At 34.8% G+C, this 19,616-nt stretch overlaps 1 protein-coding gene across 4 annotated transcripts in view; it reads left to right on the top strand.

Annotated features, from left to right (window-relative positions):
* The window catches only part of LOC139120819 (LIM domain-binding protein 2-like), a 49,185-nt gene extending 31,547 nt beyond the window's left edge, over window positions 1-17,638 (top strand). For 2 of the 4 annotated variants that reach the window (XM_070685389.1, XM_070685390.1), the window contains 8 exons: window positions 3,816-3,918; window positions 6,041-6,213; window positions 8,434-8,556; window positions 9,595-9,684; window positions 11,695-11,818; window positions 12,781-12,843; window positions 13,200-13,372; window positions 14,810-17,638. In XM_070685389.1, the coding sequence (XP_070541490.1) occupies window positions 3,816-3,918; window positions 6,041-6,213; window positions 8,434-8,556; window positions 9,595-9,684; window positions 11,695-11,818; window positions 12,781-12,843; window positions 13,200-13,372; window positions 14,810-15,043 (1,083 nt within the window). In that variant the 3' untranslated portion in view covers window positions 15,044-17,638. The remainder of the gene's footprint in view (window positions 1-3,815; window positions 3,919-6,040; window positions 6,214-8,433; window positions 8,557-9,594; window positions 9,685-11,694; window positions 11,819-12,780; window positions 12,844-13,199; window positions 13,373-14,809) is intronic. The other 2 variants (XM_070685392.1, XM_070685391.1) reach the window with 2 other exon arrangements.
* Window positions 17,639-19,616: the final 1,978 nt, after the last annotated feature.

Genomic DNA, 19,616 nt, shown 5'->3' with positions numbered 1-19,616 from the left:
AATATCATATAAGGAGATTATATTAAAAAGCACAGATAATATTGTAATTGTTTTACTGATATTTTCAGAGTTCAGGGTAACAACAAAAAGTGTAATTTAAAGCAATGTAAAATAGATCAAGTTGACTGTCATGGACAAAACTTGTGCATGCTGGAAATCTATATCAGTTTGTGTTAAAAAACAGATACATGAAAACCTTGCTCTCTTCTAATTCTGTAAATTTTCATTGACAAAAAGTAATTATATTGTATCACTTTTTCCCAGTCAATTTCTATATGTGATCTGAAGATACCGGTATAATTACAACATCCGACCACAGCATAACAATAAACTGCTTGACAGTATTTGTCCAAGATAATGTTAGAAATGAAACCCAGAAGTACTGAGTCCAATTATCAGTGAAACTCAGAATTCCTGTTTTCATATCAAGGAAAATCACAGTGTCTTGGCATGTTCAATTGAAAAAGGCATCATACTAGCGGATTCCTGATTGAGCCAGTTTACCACTTTTGAAGAAACTATAGTACAGTGATTGTCAATTATGTACAACAAAATGGCAAATAGTCATAAACTTGTGATGTATGCAATACTGGCTAGCATGTGATGTATGCAATACTGGCTAGCATGTGATGTATGCAATACTGGCTAGCATGTGATGTATGCAATACTGGCTAGCATGTGATGTATGCAATACTGGCTAGCATGTGATGTATGCAATACTGGCTAGCATGTGATGTATGCAATACTGGCTAGCATGTGATGTATGCAATACTGGCTAGCATGTGATGTATGCAATACTGGCTAGCATGTGATGTATGCAATACTGGCTAGCATGTGATGTACATAGTCAAAGCCAAACATGTACTTACATCTGCTTCAAATACCATTTCGTTGGTTGAGAGTGTTGCAGATGTAATGTATATTTCATTAAATATTACAAAATCCCGCAGTGAAATCCTCATTGCTATTTCTCCAAGGATATTCAGAGTGACATAACAATTTAACAATATACCGGTAGAAATCACAAATGCTAGCTTACTGTTTCGGGACTTTATCTGAAGCTTTGATTCAAATTTATGATGGTGCTGAAAATTTTAAAGTGGAAATTGGAAACTGTATGTCAAAGGGAAGTAGATTTCCCCAAATGTGAGTTGCTTGCATAAGATATTAATTTAAGAAGAAGAGAAAGTCTGTAAATGTAATTTCAGCATCCTTTGCTTATCTTGTTTCCCTAATGTGTGAAAATGACGTTATCTCTGTGGTGCATACATCCTGTACTGCAAATTGTCTTCAGTTTTCATCAGTTGAGGAACCTCTACGTCGGGTATGACGAGTACGGTACATGTACATCTTATGACTCATACAACAGTCATCAGGACTACATAATTACACATCTGTAGTTTTAAGTGCAGTTCAAGGTGTGCTATCTTTGCTGCACTTTTGGTGCTCTTTGCTTTCCATCAAAGATATTTTCATTATTTGTAGTAAACCATACACTCAGTTGTTAGGTACTGACTGTCATGTCTTTATCAACCTTCTCTTAAGATACTTCTGTTTCTTAATACCTTTTTGATGTTATCTTTAATCTATGATACAGTGCCATAGCCAGGAATCATACCCTAGAAGTTCAACAGACGCTTGTTTGGCCCGTAACTACTGTAAAACGGTGGTCACCATTTGGCATCTGAATGTGTGGCTATTTAAAATCAGTCTACCTTGAAATTATAATTACAGATATTTAAAAAAAGACTATTGAATATTATAGCAAATTATTACACCAGTCATCCAAAGAGAGATAAATGATCAAGGGATATATTGCAAAGTTGGAATAGCAAATTTAACCTCAGACCATTTCTTTCTGGTGCATTGTGGGAAGTAATTTGCTAAGAGAGAACTCTCAGTTGGAATCCATGGTCAGTTCACTTACTATTACTTACTGTGCTTGTATCCTGAAAGGCAAAGATTCACGTGAAAAAGACTGAAACACAACTAACAGTGTCTTGTGACCCACTGAGCATTGCAACACAAAGAATAGCATTGGAATGCTTTGGTTAGGTGAATTGTACCGTATTGGATGTTCACCACTAGATGAGAGTGTACCCAGAAAGCTGTTTCACATGGTGTATCAATTTACACCTCTAGAGGTCCACCTGAAATTTACCTCACATGTACAACATCATCTTTCTCATATGTTCAGGTGTAAGGTAGTCAGTATCTTACATGTGATACTGATTGTTATCTTACACTTTGTCTTGTTACTGTTTTGTCATATTCAACTACTGTATATTCAGCTCGCTTAAAGATTGCTTGATCATGTCTAAATATGACAAATTGTTTCAGCATTACTGGCAACATAGAACTCATCATATACATGTACTGGTACATGTAAGTGATTGTTTATCATCTTACAATCTATATCTCAACTAACAACTTCTTCAACCAGCATATCGTAAGGCTGAAGCATTTCGATCATAATGTCATCATATTATTTAGATTCCATATCATGACAAAACTAATAATAGCAATTTTTAAATTGTGATGCCATTTAAGTCTACAAGTATCAACTAATACCATATGCCATTCTTTGTTTGATATTAGCTAAGGTCTCAATGGACAATGGCTTTCAGATCAAAATTTGAATAAAAGTTCAAATTGTCGATTCTTTGAGAATGTATTTTGTCATTTTTGGCTTATTTACACTCAGAAACCATAATTCTGTTTATTTCAATGTACATGTATTGAATTTTTCTCAATTTGCTAAAATGAACAATTTTTATTTTTAACAGTATTGTCTCTCTTTGATGTAGAATTTGTTATCATTGGCCATTTGTCCCTTTGCATTGATAGTTATTTCAAAGGTTCCAAAAGATGGTTCCATTCAGAATCCATATACCTTATGGTACATTGAAATCATGTGTCATCACGGTGCTCAGTCAGCAAATACCATCAGGTTGCTTGCCGAGTTGTTTATTAATTCTCAAGAGACAATTGCTGAAACTTTTGATATTCTTCAGTATATTTTTGCCTGTGTCACTCACAAATTCTCAGTCTATTCCCAAAAGCTGAAATTCCCTAAAATATACCGTAGGGTAGACCACTTCTCAACACACAGCCATGCCAGTGTAGAGAAAAGAACTTGGTATTATGGTAAATAAATTTTGTATGTAATGTAAAATTGTAAACCACTGTTATCATTCGTATCAGGGATGTGTACATTCTGTGTTGACAAGCCTAATACTACATTTTGGAACATTGTGTAGGAAGTAAATCAAGGATAGCAACATTTCATTTTACAAGTTGATATTTTGTAAAATGCCTCAAAAGGTGTTTTCTTATGATTCTCGCCAAGCAAATGAATTCCATTGCAGCTTGATACAGACAACAGCTTTGGTGTAGGTGAAAATAACTAGTAGAGTAAGAACATGAAAATGACACAACAAAGAAGTGTATCTTATCTCAGATTTTTAGTACAAACTCCCTTTATGGTTGCAAGCTGTGGATTGCCTGCATATTCATCAGTAGTTATCAGGACAGCTTTTTAATTTTGTCAAGTTGAAACCTTTGCTGTCACACTCCCGGTAGAAACTGGTAATGGGTAAAAATAAATATTGTTTGCAAAGAGAAGTATTTAGCAACTGATGACCAATGCCCTTTGAATATTCAACTTTAATAATATATTTCAAAACAGTAGAGTGTTAGTGTTAGAATTGAAAGAAGTATGATCAAATCCAATCACATCAAATTTATGTCACCAGTAACTCTTGAATTCAAACTTTATGCTAACAGAAATGTTTCTATGGATTGTGTCTTCTCAGGAAAGTGACAACTTGTGGTGGGATGCATTTGCATCAGAATTTTTTGAAGAAGATGCGACGTTAACTTTGTCATTTTGTTTAGAAGACGGACCAAAAAGATATTGTAAGTTACGTCTGTATCCTCTCAGCTGTATTATCTTGATCTTTCTCAATGAAGTAGCATTATGACATGTTGACTGCAATTTTTACTGCTTTTCAAAGTTTCAGTATGATTACAATACAGGAAAGTACATGTATTGCCTATGTTGCAGGACACAGCTTATGATTTTTTCAGTTTGTAGGATAATTTGAAATATTTATTATGAAAAAGAAACAAGGATATGGTAGGGTTGTTTGTTCAAATATTGTGCTCATTTCATCGAGGAAAATAAATTGAGTTTGTTGAAAACAAGGATTTGAACAATGATGAATTGTGAGATTTCTACAAAAATGTATGATTCAGTGAGTTTAATAGCTACTGAAACAGTAACCGAAGTGTAAGAAATTATCACAATTGACATATTGCTCTGTAGAAGAAATCTGGGCATAATTTTCCCTATCAATGTATGGCACAAAGTGACAGTGTGCTGGACTGGAAGTGTTTTGTTTCCATTTCATTTGCAGTTTGTGTCCCAGCCATTTCAATGATTCATTACAAATTTGACCACTAAAATTAACGTTAGTACAAACAATATGGATGATTGCAATTTTCTATGTACATGTACTGTGTCATAAGTTTAGACAGTCTGACAGGGACACTGAATATCACATAAATTATATCAAGCTACACATATTGGAGGTCAACCTTTAAACAGCATGGGGTAAAGCATATACTGGAAAATGTGATAAATTTGGTGTATTACAGCCAATGTGCAATAATGAAAAATAATTGAGCAACCAGTTTTGCTCATTTGTCACAAAATTTGAAGATCACTCCAGGCAGTAATGTAAGACTGTGATTCCAAACAGAGGAACTGTACGTTGCCATGGTAATTCTTATCTATCCATTGAATGCCTGTGTAGCATCATGTAGGACATTGTTTTGTTTTATATCTTTTGTTTTGTCAACACTGTTAGTTGCGGTTGTTTCCTAAAACAAAATGCCCATATCAAAAAGTCAATTGCTGACCACATCTATAAAAACCCTGCTGTTACTCAACACTTCAACAATCAATATTTGATGCAAAAAGTACAACAGAGCAAACAATTCTTCACACAGAGTGTTGGTGAATGCCGACATTATTCAAATGTAAACTCATAAATATTCATGTAATATCAATGTAAACCACTGTCAGCCAGTGAATATTAAGAACACTTGGACTGAAGGTTGAAGGGGGTTGAAAGCAAAGCAGGCTTTTTCAAGTAAAGGTATTGATTTGGTGATTTTGATCAGCAGTTTAGAATAATGTTGATTTGCCATTTTATGATTTCAATTGTACTCAAGCACCAACCACAATAAGCGTTTTTTGATCACATGAGATGATTTGGCAGAATTGAGTTGCAAGACAATGAAATTCATTGTTGACCAGATGACTGCAGTTGTAGTCTTTTCTTCTGAACAGAATAAATCAAGAATTCTATGTTATTTTTACAGGCTTTTACAGCATTTGTTTTGAAATCATATCAAAATTGTAAATATGCAGAAGATAGGTAGTCTATAGCATAATAAATGCCCATTGTATGTTTTAGCAAGAAATGCAAGAAATTAATGCAAAACTCATTTTATGATGTTTGATAGTAAGTTTATTGAAAATTAGTTGTGCTATATGCATAAACATGTGCTGTTGTGTTTCATTTCCTCATGATACACTGTAATATCATATTTACAGAGTACAAAAAAGCCCTTTGCCCATTTCTGTCATAAAACAATTACAGTATTATTATTATTCATACACTCTTCACATCCTGAATCAATTGAACTCTCCTCCAAGTAACATCAGTTTGGTGTCACTGGGACACATTCATCACAAATGTCTCTCTATTACAAGACCATAAAATTCATTTGATATATTAATATTTTTTCCTTGCCATTCATAGCTACTCTTAATTGTTTACTGATCATGTTGTACATGTTCATACTCCACAAAGAATTTCACCAGGGTATCAAATTTTGTATCTTCATATACAAATCATTAAAACTCCTATGCCTTGCCAACATATTACCAGTAGTGTTCCATTGACGTCATCATTATGTGATAACTACACATGGGGTAGTCACTCACTGAATTTTGTTTTTGTATTTGCAGCAATTGGTAGAACGCTCATACCTCGTTATTTTCGTAGTATATTTGAAGGTGGGGTCACAGATTTATATTACATTCTAAAGCATCCAAAAGAGTCATTTCATAACACATCAATAACACTAGACTGTGAACAAGCAACAATGATAACACACCATGGAAAACCAATGTTTACCAAGGTAAGTCACATAATCAATGCTTTGTACAAAATCATTAGCTTCCACTTTTGTCAAATATAGTTTACAGCTGCCTAATTGACCCAGTTTGTAGTTTTCGCCTTTTCACCCGAATGAAAAGTTTTTGCAATAGAATTTAGTGAAACTTGAACCTGACGTGCTGAACTGGGCAATGTTGATCTTAATGTATACCGGGACTTACAACACTTCTCAATGATACAATGTGTTCAAAACTACTGTATGTAATGGAATATTAGCAACTTAACTGCCCCTAAGTGAAATTAATGTTCTTCTGACTCAAGAAAATCCTTGTTGTTACAAGATAAATTGGTACAGTGCTGACACAAAGACATTTCAATAAATTCCTGATTTGACTCCAACATTTAATGAGTACAGGGCAACACTGCTTTGGATTCTCCTCTATGAAAACACATTGCAGTACATTCAATACATGTAAGATGTATATATAGTAATTTTTCATGAACTTCCATAAATGGACGATATCTGTAACTTTTGTATTTTCATTTCTTATCTTCTGAAAAGCAATCTTTCTTGTGTTCTCCTGAAAGTATGTTGAAATACCAAATATGAGTGTTGCCAATACAGAACATTGTGTGCACTAAACAGAATTGTTGTTGAGCAGTGAATTCAAGTCGCCACTAGAATTCAGTTGCCAACAATTACTTGAATTATATCATTGAATTAAATCATTTCATGTGATCATCGATGGTGCAAATACTGCAATCTGATTGTTCGAGATGTGAAAATAACCGTGATATATTTGTAATATAGCACGGTTCAAACAGGCATAAGCTCTCAGCTAGAGAAAAATTCCCTTTTTGACATTTCATGCCAGGATTTCAATTTAATATTATAGATAGAAATAATGGATGACACCCTGACCATTAACGTTTATTTCTGGGAAAGGGCTAGAGGAGAGCCAAAAATTAACGGGCAAGGCTTGCCTTGCCCGTTAATTTTGGCTTCCTCTTGCCCGAGCCCATAAAAAAACATTAATGGCTATGTTTGAGTCTGTTATTTCCATTATATTGTCAATGAACCCGAGAAAATTTTTAAAATTTTGGAAAATTTCCTACGCAAGAGACAACAGGGCCCAAAAGTTGTGCAATATGAAAGCGGCTGTCATATGCGCTGTAAAAATTTTGCAAATTCAGAGATTTTTTGGCAAAAAGTGTCTTAACTTGGCCTACATGTGCTTCATTTTGTTTTGTGATTGATTGTGATCTTTATACAAATCACAATTTACATTTTAGCTATGAAGTTATGATGTTAAAGCCCCAGTGCTGCTAACTTTTGGTGATAATTTCACCATTTTTATTTTGAATGTGAACCATAATTCCTTGTTCTTCTCCCCAAAGAATGTTGATATACACAGTATCCAGCTTGTCAACTCAGCCCCTATGGTTGTAAACTGCATTGTTATTGTTGAAAACTGACTTCTGGTCCGGACTAGAATTCAAATGTAAACAATATTCATGCATTTTACACATATAGACGCTAAGTTGACAAGCTAAATAGTGGGTGTTTCAACATTCTTTGGGGAGTAGAATAAGAAGTTGCAATTGATTTATAAAATAAAAATAATGAAAAAATCATCGAAAGTTAGCAGCACTGGGGCTTTAATATTATTATTCATTTTCACGGTCATGTAAACATACCATCACTGTGTATTAGTAGTCAGTCACATGGTTTAGCTCGACCAATTAAAATGCGATGGACAGAGCATGGTAATATAATATGATATAATAGCAATAAACCACCACAGCAATGGGTGTACCACTTGATTTTGGCGTGCACATACGTCGTGAACTGGTCAAAATCTCATGGTATACTGTTGCTGAGTGTGGTTCATTGCTTAAACATATCATAATGGTACATATTCAGGCTATGTTGCCAAGTTGAACACTTTGCATATCTACATGATTGTAGTAGTAGTACAACTTCAAGTAATGAGCTGTATTGAATAAAATAATGAAAATTCTGGGAAAAATGGCCGAAAGTTACCACACATGGAGAGTAAACATAATTTTCTTTTAGCTTTTAGGAAGTCATCATTTTTTCAGCCAGTTTTACCAGAAGAATGTTCATATTACTGTCATTGTATTGCCATATACAGCTACCATAGTCTTTAATTTGTTACCCATAATTCATGTCAAAGCATTTGGATGTAAACATACCACATATATCGTTTCACATTTGCAGGTTTGTACAGAAGGCAGATTAGTTTTGGAATTCACATTTGATGATCTAATGCGAATACGGACATGGCATTTTGCAATACGACAACACAGAGAATTAATTCCTAGAAGTGTAATAGCAATGCAGGTAAGTATTGTCAATCTGCATATAGATATTCATTTCCATATCCAAATCTGCCAGATTGTCAACACTTTCAGGATACCATCAATGTCACTTTCAAATTTTTTATTCTTGTCAGTGCAGTCTTATATATTTATTGATAATTTGATAAAGCATTTAGATTGTTCTGTTATTAATTTCATATCATCAATACTGTGTTTAACTCCATTGTTAGTGTGTAGTCAGGGAAGTGTAATCTTGTCTGCCCCTTCTTACAAAGTTCACACATTTTGCGGAAAAATATACATCCCTTCTATGTCTTTGTGGTGATTAATTCTGTCTTGGCTTTTATATTGATATTGTTCTATATTGATGATATTGTGTGTAATATGCTGTGTGTATAGCACAAAATACGGCTGAAAAAAATGTGTTTTTTTAAGTGTCACTATGCACAGCTGTGTCTCATTTTAATCACATGATGATCACATGATGATCATATGATAATCTTGTTTTTATATTTCTTTGTAGAGCTGCTTCAACCTCTAAGCTGTGGTTTTTTGCAATCCTGACCAAGTACTATTATTTGCAGAAAATGTAAAAATACATATCAGAGAACAAAACATTCAATTATTGCCTTTGTGGCATTTTTCAATTTACTATTAATTGTGATTTCAGTAAAAGTTTTAAAAATATTCCGCAAATTGCATGTAATAATGTGTGACAGCAGTTGTTAATCACATTATGGTATGATTTTATTGATACTGAATTGCAATAACAGAAAACATAAAATGTCAGCTGTTGGCTATGTCTGATCCTAAAATCTGCATATTTCTTGTGTTTACACACAGATTTATTCTTGTGTAGTGATTTTAAGCATCATCATATATCGGTATATTTGTGTTGATGCATTGAACTCATTGACTGTGGTAACACCATTATCATTAGTGCATTTCTACAAATAATAGTACTGACCGGTGTTTATTGATAGCACCTACCGTACTTGCCCATCGTCCTGAAGAGCTGTTTGTAATCAACTCTTTTCCATTTGCATGCTGCTATTTTCAGTACCATTCACAAGACCCACAAATGTTAGAACAATTATCTAAGAATATCACCAGGCAGGGGCTCACCAACCAAACCCTTAACTATCTCAGGGTAAGCCATATCCTTGTATCCTATTCATTGTCTAATTGTCAGTCCTTCAACCTGTGTTCACAGTATCACACACAGGACCCACAAATGTTAGACTACTTGTCTATCAATGTAACCAGGCAAGGACAGACTAACTACACCCTAAACTACCTCAGGGTAAGCACAACTTCTTTGGATATACCTTTCTGTTTGTATCCCTGTGTGAAATCTGTGAAGTGGTTCTGGTGTACAATTATATCACCTGAATAGAGAAAAAACTCAACAATTATTAACGAACAGCCTTGCTGTACCTACTGAAAATTTAGTCTGCTGAAGATGCAGTTATCATCCCTCAACGTTTTTTGGATCTGCTTACTCCAAGTGGAAACAGAAATGAAGCATTCTGGTGACTGAAGCTGATGCAGTTTAAGTTGTCAGAACAGTGTTGTCCCCTTGCTGGTAGACATGACATCTGTTATTTCTTCATTTTTTAAAAATATATTGAATATTGTAAGCAGTGCAAGAACTTGCAAGAAGACTACTAAAATACAGGGTTTATACACTCCTAGAAACTATGAAACCTCCTGGAAAGCCCTTGTAAAGTCTTTGAAAATGAAAAGTGAGTCCTTGAAAGTCCTAGAAAATTGCTAGGCCACCCTCGATTGTGTCAAAAATCATGAAATTATCAGCCATGATTTTCTAAAAGTGATAAATGTGATATGTCACAGAAATGTTATTATTCTATACAGTATTTTGGAGCTCAAAAAGTCCATAAAATTGCAAAAAAATCTTGAAAATCCATGAATTTTTACTAACTTTGAGTGTATGAACCCTGCCTGATAATTTACTTATGACATTTAAATATTCGCGAAATATACCATATGCCACTGATTTGTACTGCAATGGTCAATATGTTCAAATAATATCCACCGTGTCAAAAAAGTTCAATGCAGTTTGGTTTTGACATCATCTGTGTACATCTTGTATACTAGCAGGACTTACAATTCAGATTCTGTTTAGAGTTTCATCACAATTCAAATGTGGCTCTTGTACTGAGAAAATTAGCCTATCTGTATTTAAACACTGTGAAGTGTCGGATACAGTACTTGACTTAAGTGTACAACTTCACAGGTTTCTAGATGTGGTTGAATCACTCTACTCTTGCAAGTCCTTTCTCTTCCTCTAAACATACAAACCACCGCAATACTGAAGTCTACAGTTTTGAAGTTTAATTGTTTTCTTGACCTAAACACAGATTTTTATGCAGTTTATGTGCTAGTAATGAAAAAGCTGACATTTCTTAAATTAGAATCAATATTTAAATCCATAGTTGTTTTCACCAACCACACTTACTGCAAGGAACCTTTTCATCACCCTTTGTCAGTGTTTCCAACTCACACACAATTCAAGATATTGCTTGTGTTGTTTATTTTTATACTCTCATTTGCTATACTGACAGATGCATTCAACTTCCAACCTTGCGACTAGGAACGAGCACAACATAAATAAAATTCTCAAACTTTCTCTTTGTAAATATTGTATTGTGACATCTTGATTTAGCCTTGTCATATTATCTATACACTCCACACAGTGAGCAGTAAATGTTGAAGTCAGCAATTTCAAGTAGAGACAAGCTACAAACAAGAAGTTTCATTTTGATTTGAGTGGATTTCAAATTAAAATTTCCTTTTCTCCATGATCTTCATAAATTTATAGTGTAACATCTTGTATTTGCAGTATTTTTTGTATGATATTTTAACATGAATTGTCATATGTATTATCTTGTTTTATTTAGTATTACATGGAGGGACTGTAATTATACCTTTTAAATTAAGTGTCAAGGCTATTTTGCATATCACAAATATTCAGTTCATAATTCTAAATCCACACTTAGAAGAAATTTGTTTTGTTACATGAAAATATTGAATCCATGTGGACTTTGATTTTGTTTGTATTCAGGTGTTTTGCTGTGTGTAAAGGTTTAATTTATTTTATAACATTTTTCAATGTCTATCAATTTTCCCATTTCTCCAGTTGTGCGTAATCCTGGAACCCATGCAGGAACTCATGTCTAGGCATAAAGCTTACAGTCTGAGTCCAAGGGATTGTTTGAAAACTACTCTCTTCCAGAAATGGCAACGCATGGTAGCACCACCAGGTAACAATCACCTCAGTAAACGCTATCAACCTCTATCTCCCATTGTGATGGTAACAACCAAATTGCTGGTTTGTTTCACATGGAGATAGCGGTTTTCCTCAAAGGATATGTCTAATCAGAAATGTTCTGAACATTGATGCCGTAAATGCAGTTGCTACTCTGTGAATGTTTTGCTGTGTGTGAATGTGTCAAATATAGGGTGTATTGAAGCCTTGGACCTGTCTTATAATGTTCATATCTGATTCTAAACTATTTCCTAGATGTAGTGACTCTCTGCAGAAACATTTGTTGTGGTATGGTTTACAAGCATTAACTGCTCTGAGTACAGTAAATGTAGTTTTCGCTTTGGTCTCTCTCTATATAGACAGTTTTTGCGCTTTGTGTGGCAAGTGTGAATATTGCGTGTGTATGTCTCTGGCAAGCTATGCTTTTATAGTGTTTTCTAGGTAGGCTTTTGTAGGTGATCTGGTGTGCATGTTTTCCTGTTGCTATGTGGCATTGTCACACAACGGTGTAATATACAGTGCAGGGGATATAAGGAAGTATGTTAATGTACTGTGTTATGGTTTAAGGTGACTTTACTAAAATAATTTTAGATGTAGCCGTAGAAATAGAATCATGAATTGTCCTCCAACACATGGCTCATGTAGCCTGTTTCTGTATTGCTTTCATTCATCATACATTGTCATACCAATGTCAAAATCATTAAGTCAGTTTCGGCCCTACCACGGCACAGAAACCTGAGACTTTTGATTTCTAGAAAGACATTTCATTTATGTTGTTATCCCCAGTTTTCATTTTGTAAGTGTATGATGACCACCTATCACATCGAAGATTCAAACAGCCCCCCCAAGCAGACAATGAGAGCAAATCAGAATCAAACTAAGGAGTCATGTGACTGTTTCTGTAGAAATTGCGATTGCTGTTTGCCTGAGAATCCCTACTTTGGCATTGTATTGTAGAGAATTTACAAGACTTTTCGCCTGGTGATACATACATGACAAAGGGAAAACACAAAATAAGAGGTAAGAATTGCCAACTACAGTATAGCATGCAGCGTTTCCAATAAAAGCTAAATCCGTTGTGGTTATGGAGGTGTCATCTGGACTCTAACAGATAGTATCCTGATGTCTCTAACTGTAGAACAAGAAATATGTCACATGACTCCTGATATTTCTCTTAGGAACACAATTCAAAGGAAGAGATAAGTTCAGACAAAAAGAATTTTATTTGTCATTTTTTTGTCGTTGAGATGTGAAGTATTATTTCAGAAGAGGTAGATGTGTAGTTATGTAGATTAGATCATTGAGCTGACTCGCATAAATTTTTTTTGAGTCGTGTCTTAATTGTCAGTGTTGTGTGTTTTGTTGTGTGTTGACAGAGAACAGCAGACCACCTAGTAAACGAAGGAAGCGAAAGTCATCAGCCACGAGTGGGAGCACACCCTCGGGTAACAACATGCCACCTAATTCTGCTTCCAATCAAGGCGTAGGCGGCAAGAAGAAACAACCAGGCAACTTTCCCCTAACCTCTCAGGTTGAGAGTGTTACCACTGTATGCAACCCCTAACCCTTATATTTTCATTTCTCTCTATTTACTTGTAGTTTGAATGCTTTGATGCACAAATTATGCACCTCTTTTTTCTAGTCAATTTCTGGACATTTTAGCACACCATCCACCAGCATCTAAGCATTCAAACTAGTTTTTGTTTTGTTTTGTTTTGCTGAACATCATCTTGGGCCTTCTATTTCATTTCATGTGTTCTCTATAATTTCTCTGCTGTGTCCTATCTTCCTTTATCTACAACTTTCATTTTTCTTTCATTTATATTGATTTTAATCTTTTCTTTCAGTTGTTTTCTTTGTATATTTTTATTATCCTAATTTTAAAAAATTCAGACTAAGTCAGCAGTTTTCAATATTAGACTGTGGTAGATTTCTGCAAAATAAAGAAAGTTCAAATTGTCTTAAGAAGGCTAGAATGTTCCCGTGTGAATGGCCCTATCTGACAGAGAGCAACTTACTTGCATTTGAACATCAGTGACTTGTTTTATTCTAGTAGATCAAAAATGGTCCGGCAATTGTGATTTCTGTTTGATTTATCCAGTAAACAGTGAAAAAAGCAATGGCTAAATTATGCTCTACCCTGCTGACACAGTCATTTTGTGATTTAGTTTTCTGGCGGCAGGGAGATCCACAGTGCAGCTGTTAAATTTTTGCTGCCAAAAGACATTCCCAACTGGCCTTAGTTTCTGCTATCCCATGATGCTCTGTTTGTTAGATGGGACCATAGGGGGCATACAGGTGGAAGCTCTCAGACCACGCTTTCTAGCCACTTACCTACCTTTAGTTATGTCATGTTTCAAGATCTGTGCCCAGTATAGTTACATCACGTCATCCAAATACCACTAATTCTTTTAATCTTATGGATCTTATCAAATTTTGGACTGTAGCAACAAATTTGATATTTGCCAATATCAACCTATTTTGTGTACCATACAAAGTGTACAAATACTTGTCAGTCAACGAGCACTGCAGTCTAGTGGGCTATGATAATTTCTTTGTGTACACTGAAGTAAAGATTTATTCAATGTATGTATGAATTTAGTGATTTATTAGGAATTTTTGCTGTAGATATTCCCAGCATAGAATTGTCCAAGTCCGTTCAGTGCGTCTATTATGGTAGTCCACAAGATTGCAGTTATTTTACATGGTGAAAGATATATTTTTACAGCGAACTCATTAAAAATATTGACATCTCTCTCATAACTCTGAAGATGTGCCCATTCTATTTTTCAGTAGCATTAAGTTGACTACGTCCATGTTTGTATCATTGCTGGAACAGTCTTGAAGCATCGATATCATCAAGCACAGATAAAAAAGTTTTAAATTAGAGTAATTTTCTGTTGACAGTAGTTTGCACTTTACAAAGCGAAAGTGTTTGCAGCTTATCAAACTTAATTTTGAATTCAACTGTTTTGTTTTTGATCAGGACGTCATGGTCGTAGGGGAGCCATCTCTGATGGGAGGTGAGTTTGGAGAGGAAGACGAGAGACTGATTACACGATTGCAAAACACACAGTACGATGCCACAAATGGTATAGATGCCGAAGAGGAGTTTGAAAACTCAAACCAAAGTCCCTGGAATGCAGAACAGAAAGTAGCGACCACGTCTGCCGCCCCCACCTCACAGGAATCAGAAAAGACAAGCACTGCCAATGACTGAACCTAGAAACTGTGAACATTGTCAAATACAAGGCCGGGCTTATTTAACCTTTATAGAATGTCCTTACTCAGGAACCTGAAAAGCGTGTGCAGTAGCTGTGATTATGTGGAAAATGGTCCCACTTTTACAAAATGTATAGTAGGAGGAGAGAGATTGGGGATTTTTAAATAACCAACCAAGATCCATGTAAGATACATACACAGTGTGAGTTTCCTTTCATGCAGTTAATGCTTTGTGTATAGTGTCTTGTCTTTTGATAAAATGACAAAATCTGTTTGTTTTCATTGATGTGTTCTATTTTTACTGAGACTGTTGTAAAGCTCAATGTTATGATCTAGGAATAAGTCATCTTGACCTGACCTGTAATCCACCTAAAATTTCTTGATTGTGTGGTGTGATCCAGTTGAATTTCATGAAGGCCATGCAGCTGCAAGGTACAAACACAGATAGACAGGATCTCTGCTTTAAGAAGTTGTGTTGATGAGAGTCTGTATTTGACCTTTAGCTCATTTCATTTCATATCATTTCTCATGTCACTTTCATTCAGTTTCCGTTCATTTTAGTTTTACAAGATTATAAGTTTGAGAAACAGGCATCGGCTACAGAGATTGTAAAACAAAGAGACAGACATACTTTATTTGGAGAATGCAGCATGCACCTTTCTACAAAGGATTGTCAGTTGGTACCATTTCAATGAAGCAATCCATTGCCGTTGTGGTCAAATTGTGACCAGAACATTGTCTGCTTAAAAGTTTGTACACACAAACACACACTCTCACACACACACACACACAAACACACCCACTCTATCAAGAGTTTGAGAAATTCACTCTATCCTTGAAGTTTTAACAGAAAATGTGATCATTTTTTGATGGGATTGTGTTAATATTGTGAGGAAATGTAGGCAATGAGCTTGTAGCTTTTAGAGGATAGAATCAAAGCTGACATATCAACAGACAAGTTTCCGTAAAATGCATCATCAGAATTTTGTAAGGTCGTTTTCATTAATTTCGTTTTCTTTTTTATGTTGTGGTTGCTCTATCAAAGAGATTAAATTCTTTCAATGTTTTTCATCTGTATATCGATCAAAAGCACGGTCAGCTTGTGCTATCTGCCATGCAAGGATAACTGTATTGAGGCTACAATGTAATTGTGTATAAATACAAATCTGTGAGAAGTTCATGAGCATGTTTTAATTCAAAACCATAGTGCTACCATTTCAGATATCATCAGTCTATCACCAAGATGTATTACAAATAAATACCACACAGGTATTTGTTACTCTAGAGTGTGAATTTTGTTTCAACATGAAAATTAGTGTATTCAAAATATGGCTAGAGTATTGCTACCAAAGCCAGTCCAGTTCTACAATTCATTGACCATGTCATTGTAAAGATATTCCAACTAGATCAGTTCATTCTTGGAAATTTAAATTCAAGTATGGCTGCATGATTGTTGTCATGATACTTCAGTGAAAGCTCAGTTCAAATCCATCGCCTCATGGACAAACTCTCTTCTAAATTAGCAGAATACTTTTGCAGTGTGAATAACTTTTGTGTTGTAATTCTTGTCAACAAATTATCTTGGTATACAGTTTATCAAAAGACTAACTAGATGTAGCTACTTCCTTGGTTTGATGTCTTTAATCTTCGGAAATTGTTTCCTTGTTCAGTTCTGCTTGTATGTGCAAATTTCAAACATTTATATTGGAAATGACAGTGAAAGTGTTCATTGAAACCAATAATTAGCTCAATTCTGAGCAAACTATACAGATTAAAGGGGCAGTTCTCAGATTTTGGGGGAGCTTTGGGGATGAATGAAAGAAATTGTTGTCTATTTTAAAAGCTGGGACTTTTTCAGCTCAACTGTATGTATTCAAAAGTACATTATTTAGTGAAAATGAGCAGATGATATGTAGATTAGTACTTTATGTGTTTCCATGGAAATGAGATATATTTTAAGCCCTGACTTTTCCAAGATTTAAACTCATTGTATATGCAGATGGCTAGTGTCACACATTTTTTTTTAAATTAATAAAACAGTGACTACATAATATAATACATATATATCTTGGCATCAAAATTAACTTGACATCAACTTTACTTTGATTTGTAAATGATCAGCGTGTCAACCAGATAGGGACGTATCTTAAATATCAAACTGTTGCAATGTCAACATGTCCAATTGAGATGTTTCCTGATTGGTCAATAAGTCAAATTGAAATGTTTTCTGATTGGTCAATATGTCAAATTGAGATGTTTCATGATTGGTCAATCATTGATTAAAACCAGTGTGATTGTTAGTTTTCTTTCTCTTGATTGGTTCATCATCAACTATAACATCTCTTTTAATAAAAATGGTTTACAATAATACTACCAGACTTGTATTTTTGTACATATTTTCCACATTTTGTTTTATGAATACCCTTTTCAGTGGGACTTTGAGACAAAAGTCTTTTTGAATTTTGAAGAATTCGGATCTGTGTATACATGTTATACAAAGAACTGATTACTAACTCTGAAAGTCACCAAATCGTTTTCTTTGATATGATCTTCTGAGTATTTGAATAAATTAAGAAGATTGGGTGTTCTGTAAGTGTAGTCTTGTGTTGTATCATACCTGGGTTATTTCTTTCATAGTCTGATAAGTAACTCATTTCCTGTATATTTAGAGGGCATATTGAAATCTCAACAAATAAAAAAGACACACAAAAAATACCGATGAAACATTTCCACAACAAACAAATAGTCCTGTGAATTATTTTACTCATAGTTACTGATCACTTATTTCAATTCCATTCGCTATATGTCCTTTAGGAATTGTTGATGTGACGTGATGTGTTCTGTAAAGGTAGGACGGTCTTCAACAAAATTCACTTTACTGGAAGTACAATTTACTTTACATTTACAGTAAGTGTGTTTACACATGCATGAAGAGATCCCCATGATCATAAGGGACAGAGTTGTAAGTTCCATGTCAGATAAATATCTCATTTCCGCTAGTTTTCCCCAAATATCTGAACCCCTTTAGAATTTAACCAACTTTATGTACTGAATCAATCACCAGACTCTTTCTACGTCCTACGGAACAAATGACAGTTTAATCAGATGTTAAATGCATTATGAAGACAATATTGTATCTTCAACACAAAGATCTCATTTGTCAAACCAATTTATAAACAAGAACAATAACACCAACCAATTTCAAAGTGTACCCTCATAGGGTGTCATTTCACAATAAGATCTATGCCTCAAAGAGGTCTCAATAAGTACAATGAGAAGTACTATGTATCTCGCTGAATCTCATAAAAAAAACTTCCTCTGGCAAGCCTTGCACTCATCTGTCCTGCTTTCACAGCCGTTTCCCAGGTTATCCCACAATGCATTGCTGTGGCTCTATCAATCACCAATATACACTCTAAACAAAGACACCATTGACAATGAAAATATTGGTCAGCTACCATAGTGTTCTACATACCATGCGTTAACTCTATGGCCATGGCCAAAAAGTTCTATGAGTATTAAACATAAGTTTTGTATACCCTAGGGGGCACTGCATCATGGAACCGCTAAACACCTAATTGAGTTATGGTGGAAATAAAATGTCAAAGGGGCATCCAGTGCGATGTTTGCTAAAACTATTGTCATGGATTTCTTCATGAACAACTTCCTCTCATCAGGACCATTGGTAATTTTGTTCTTTTGTTCAGCGGGCAACCAGGAAAAAAAGCCCACAGTAGGAATCAGATATGGTGTATAGATAAAGAGGGTAAAATGGCGCGATGGGGAGATGGAAGTTTGAATTTTTGTAATGGCTGCTGTAGACCAATGGAGATTTATCCATATGGCTGGTAGGGAAGACTATTGGATACACAAGTATGAGATAGTATCTCAAACTATAATCCTCTGTTGCAACAAAGGTGAAGTCTACATTTTGATGCAAAAACTGGATCAAAGCCAGTAACAAATGCATTCAACAAAATATCCCATTTGCCAAGTTTTCACTGAAAAAGCACATCTCTCAATCCTTTTTTTATGCATGAACATATTGTAATAATAGATCTATTGATACTGGTTGCCCTATTTTATACCAAATTAGAATGGACTCTGATGTATATATGTATGTCAAACATCACGTCATTTTAAGGTAAAATGCTTGTAAGGGACAGTTCGGGTCCCTGAAACCAGCTGAAAGCCTGCAGGCCTCAAATGATTTAGAAGCTTACTGCATGAAGCCAAACTGTATCATCATGGGATGCATTCAAGCAAACTTTTTCAACCTTCCTTGAAGCAACCTTTGTTGTTCCTTAGACTTTGCAGGCAGTTGTTTTTCTGAAATTGTTTTTTTGCAATATTCTTCATCGGCTACTGTAGGTATCATTTGGTTTGCACTTAATGTTAAGAATGAATGGGTAACTCACAGACCATACCAAATAATCCCAGTTGACTTGTGTATACTGTCAGTACATTGTATTCTAGGTAAATGGCTTGCAAGCTGTGTGTTTACTGTGAAACCTAGGCTTCCACCTTTTCTTTGTGCACAGTTTAAAATTAACTTTTTAGGATGGTGGTCT

This window comes from Ptychodera flava, chromosome 20 (assembly GCF_041260155.1).
Source record: "Ptychodera flava strain L36383 chromosome 20, AS_Pfla_20210202, whole genome shotgun sequence".
Classification (NCBI taxonomy): Eukaryota; Metazoa; Hemichordata; class Enteropneusta; family Ptychoderidae; genus Ptychodera; species Ptychodera flava.
This window is presented reverse-complemented; position numbering and strand designations above follow the sequence as displayed.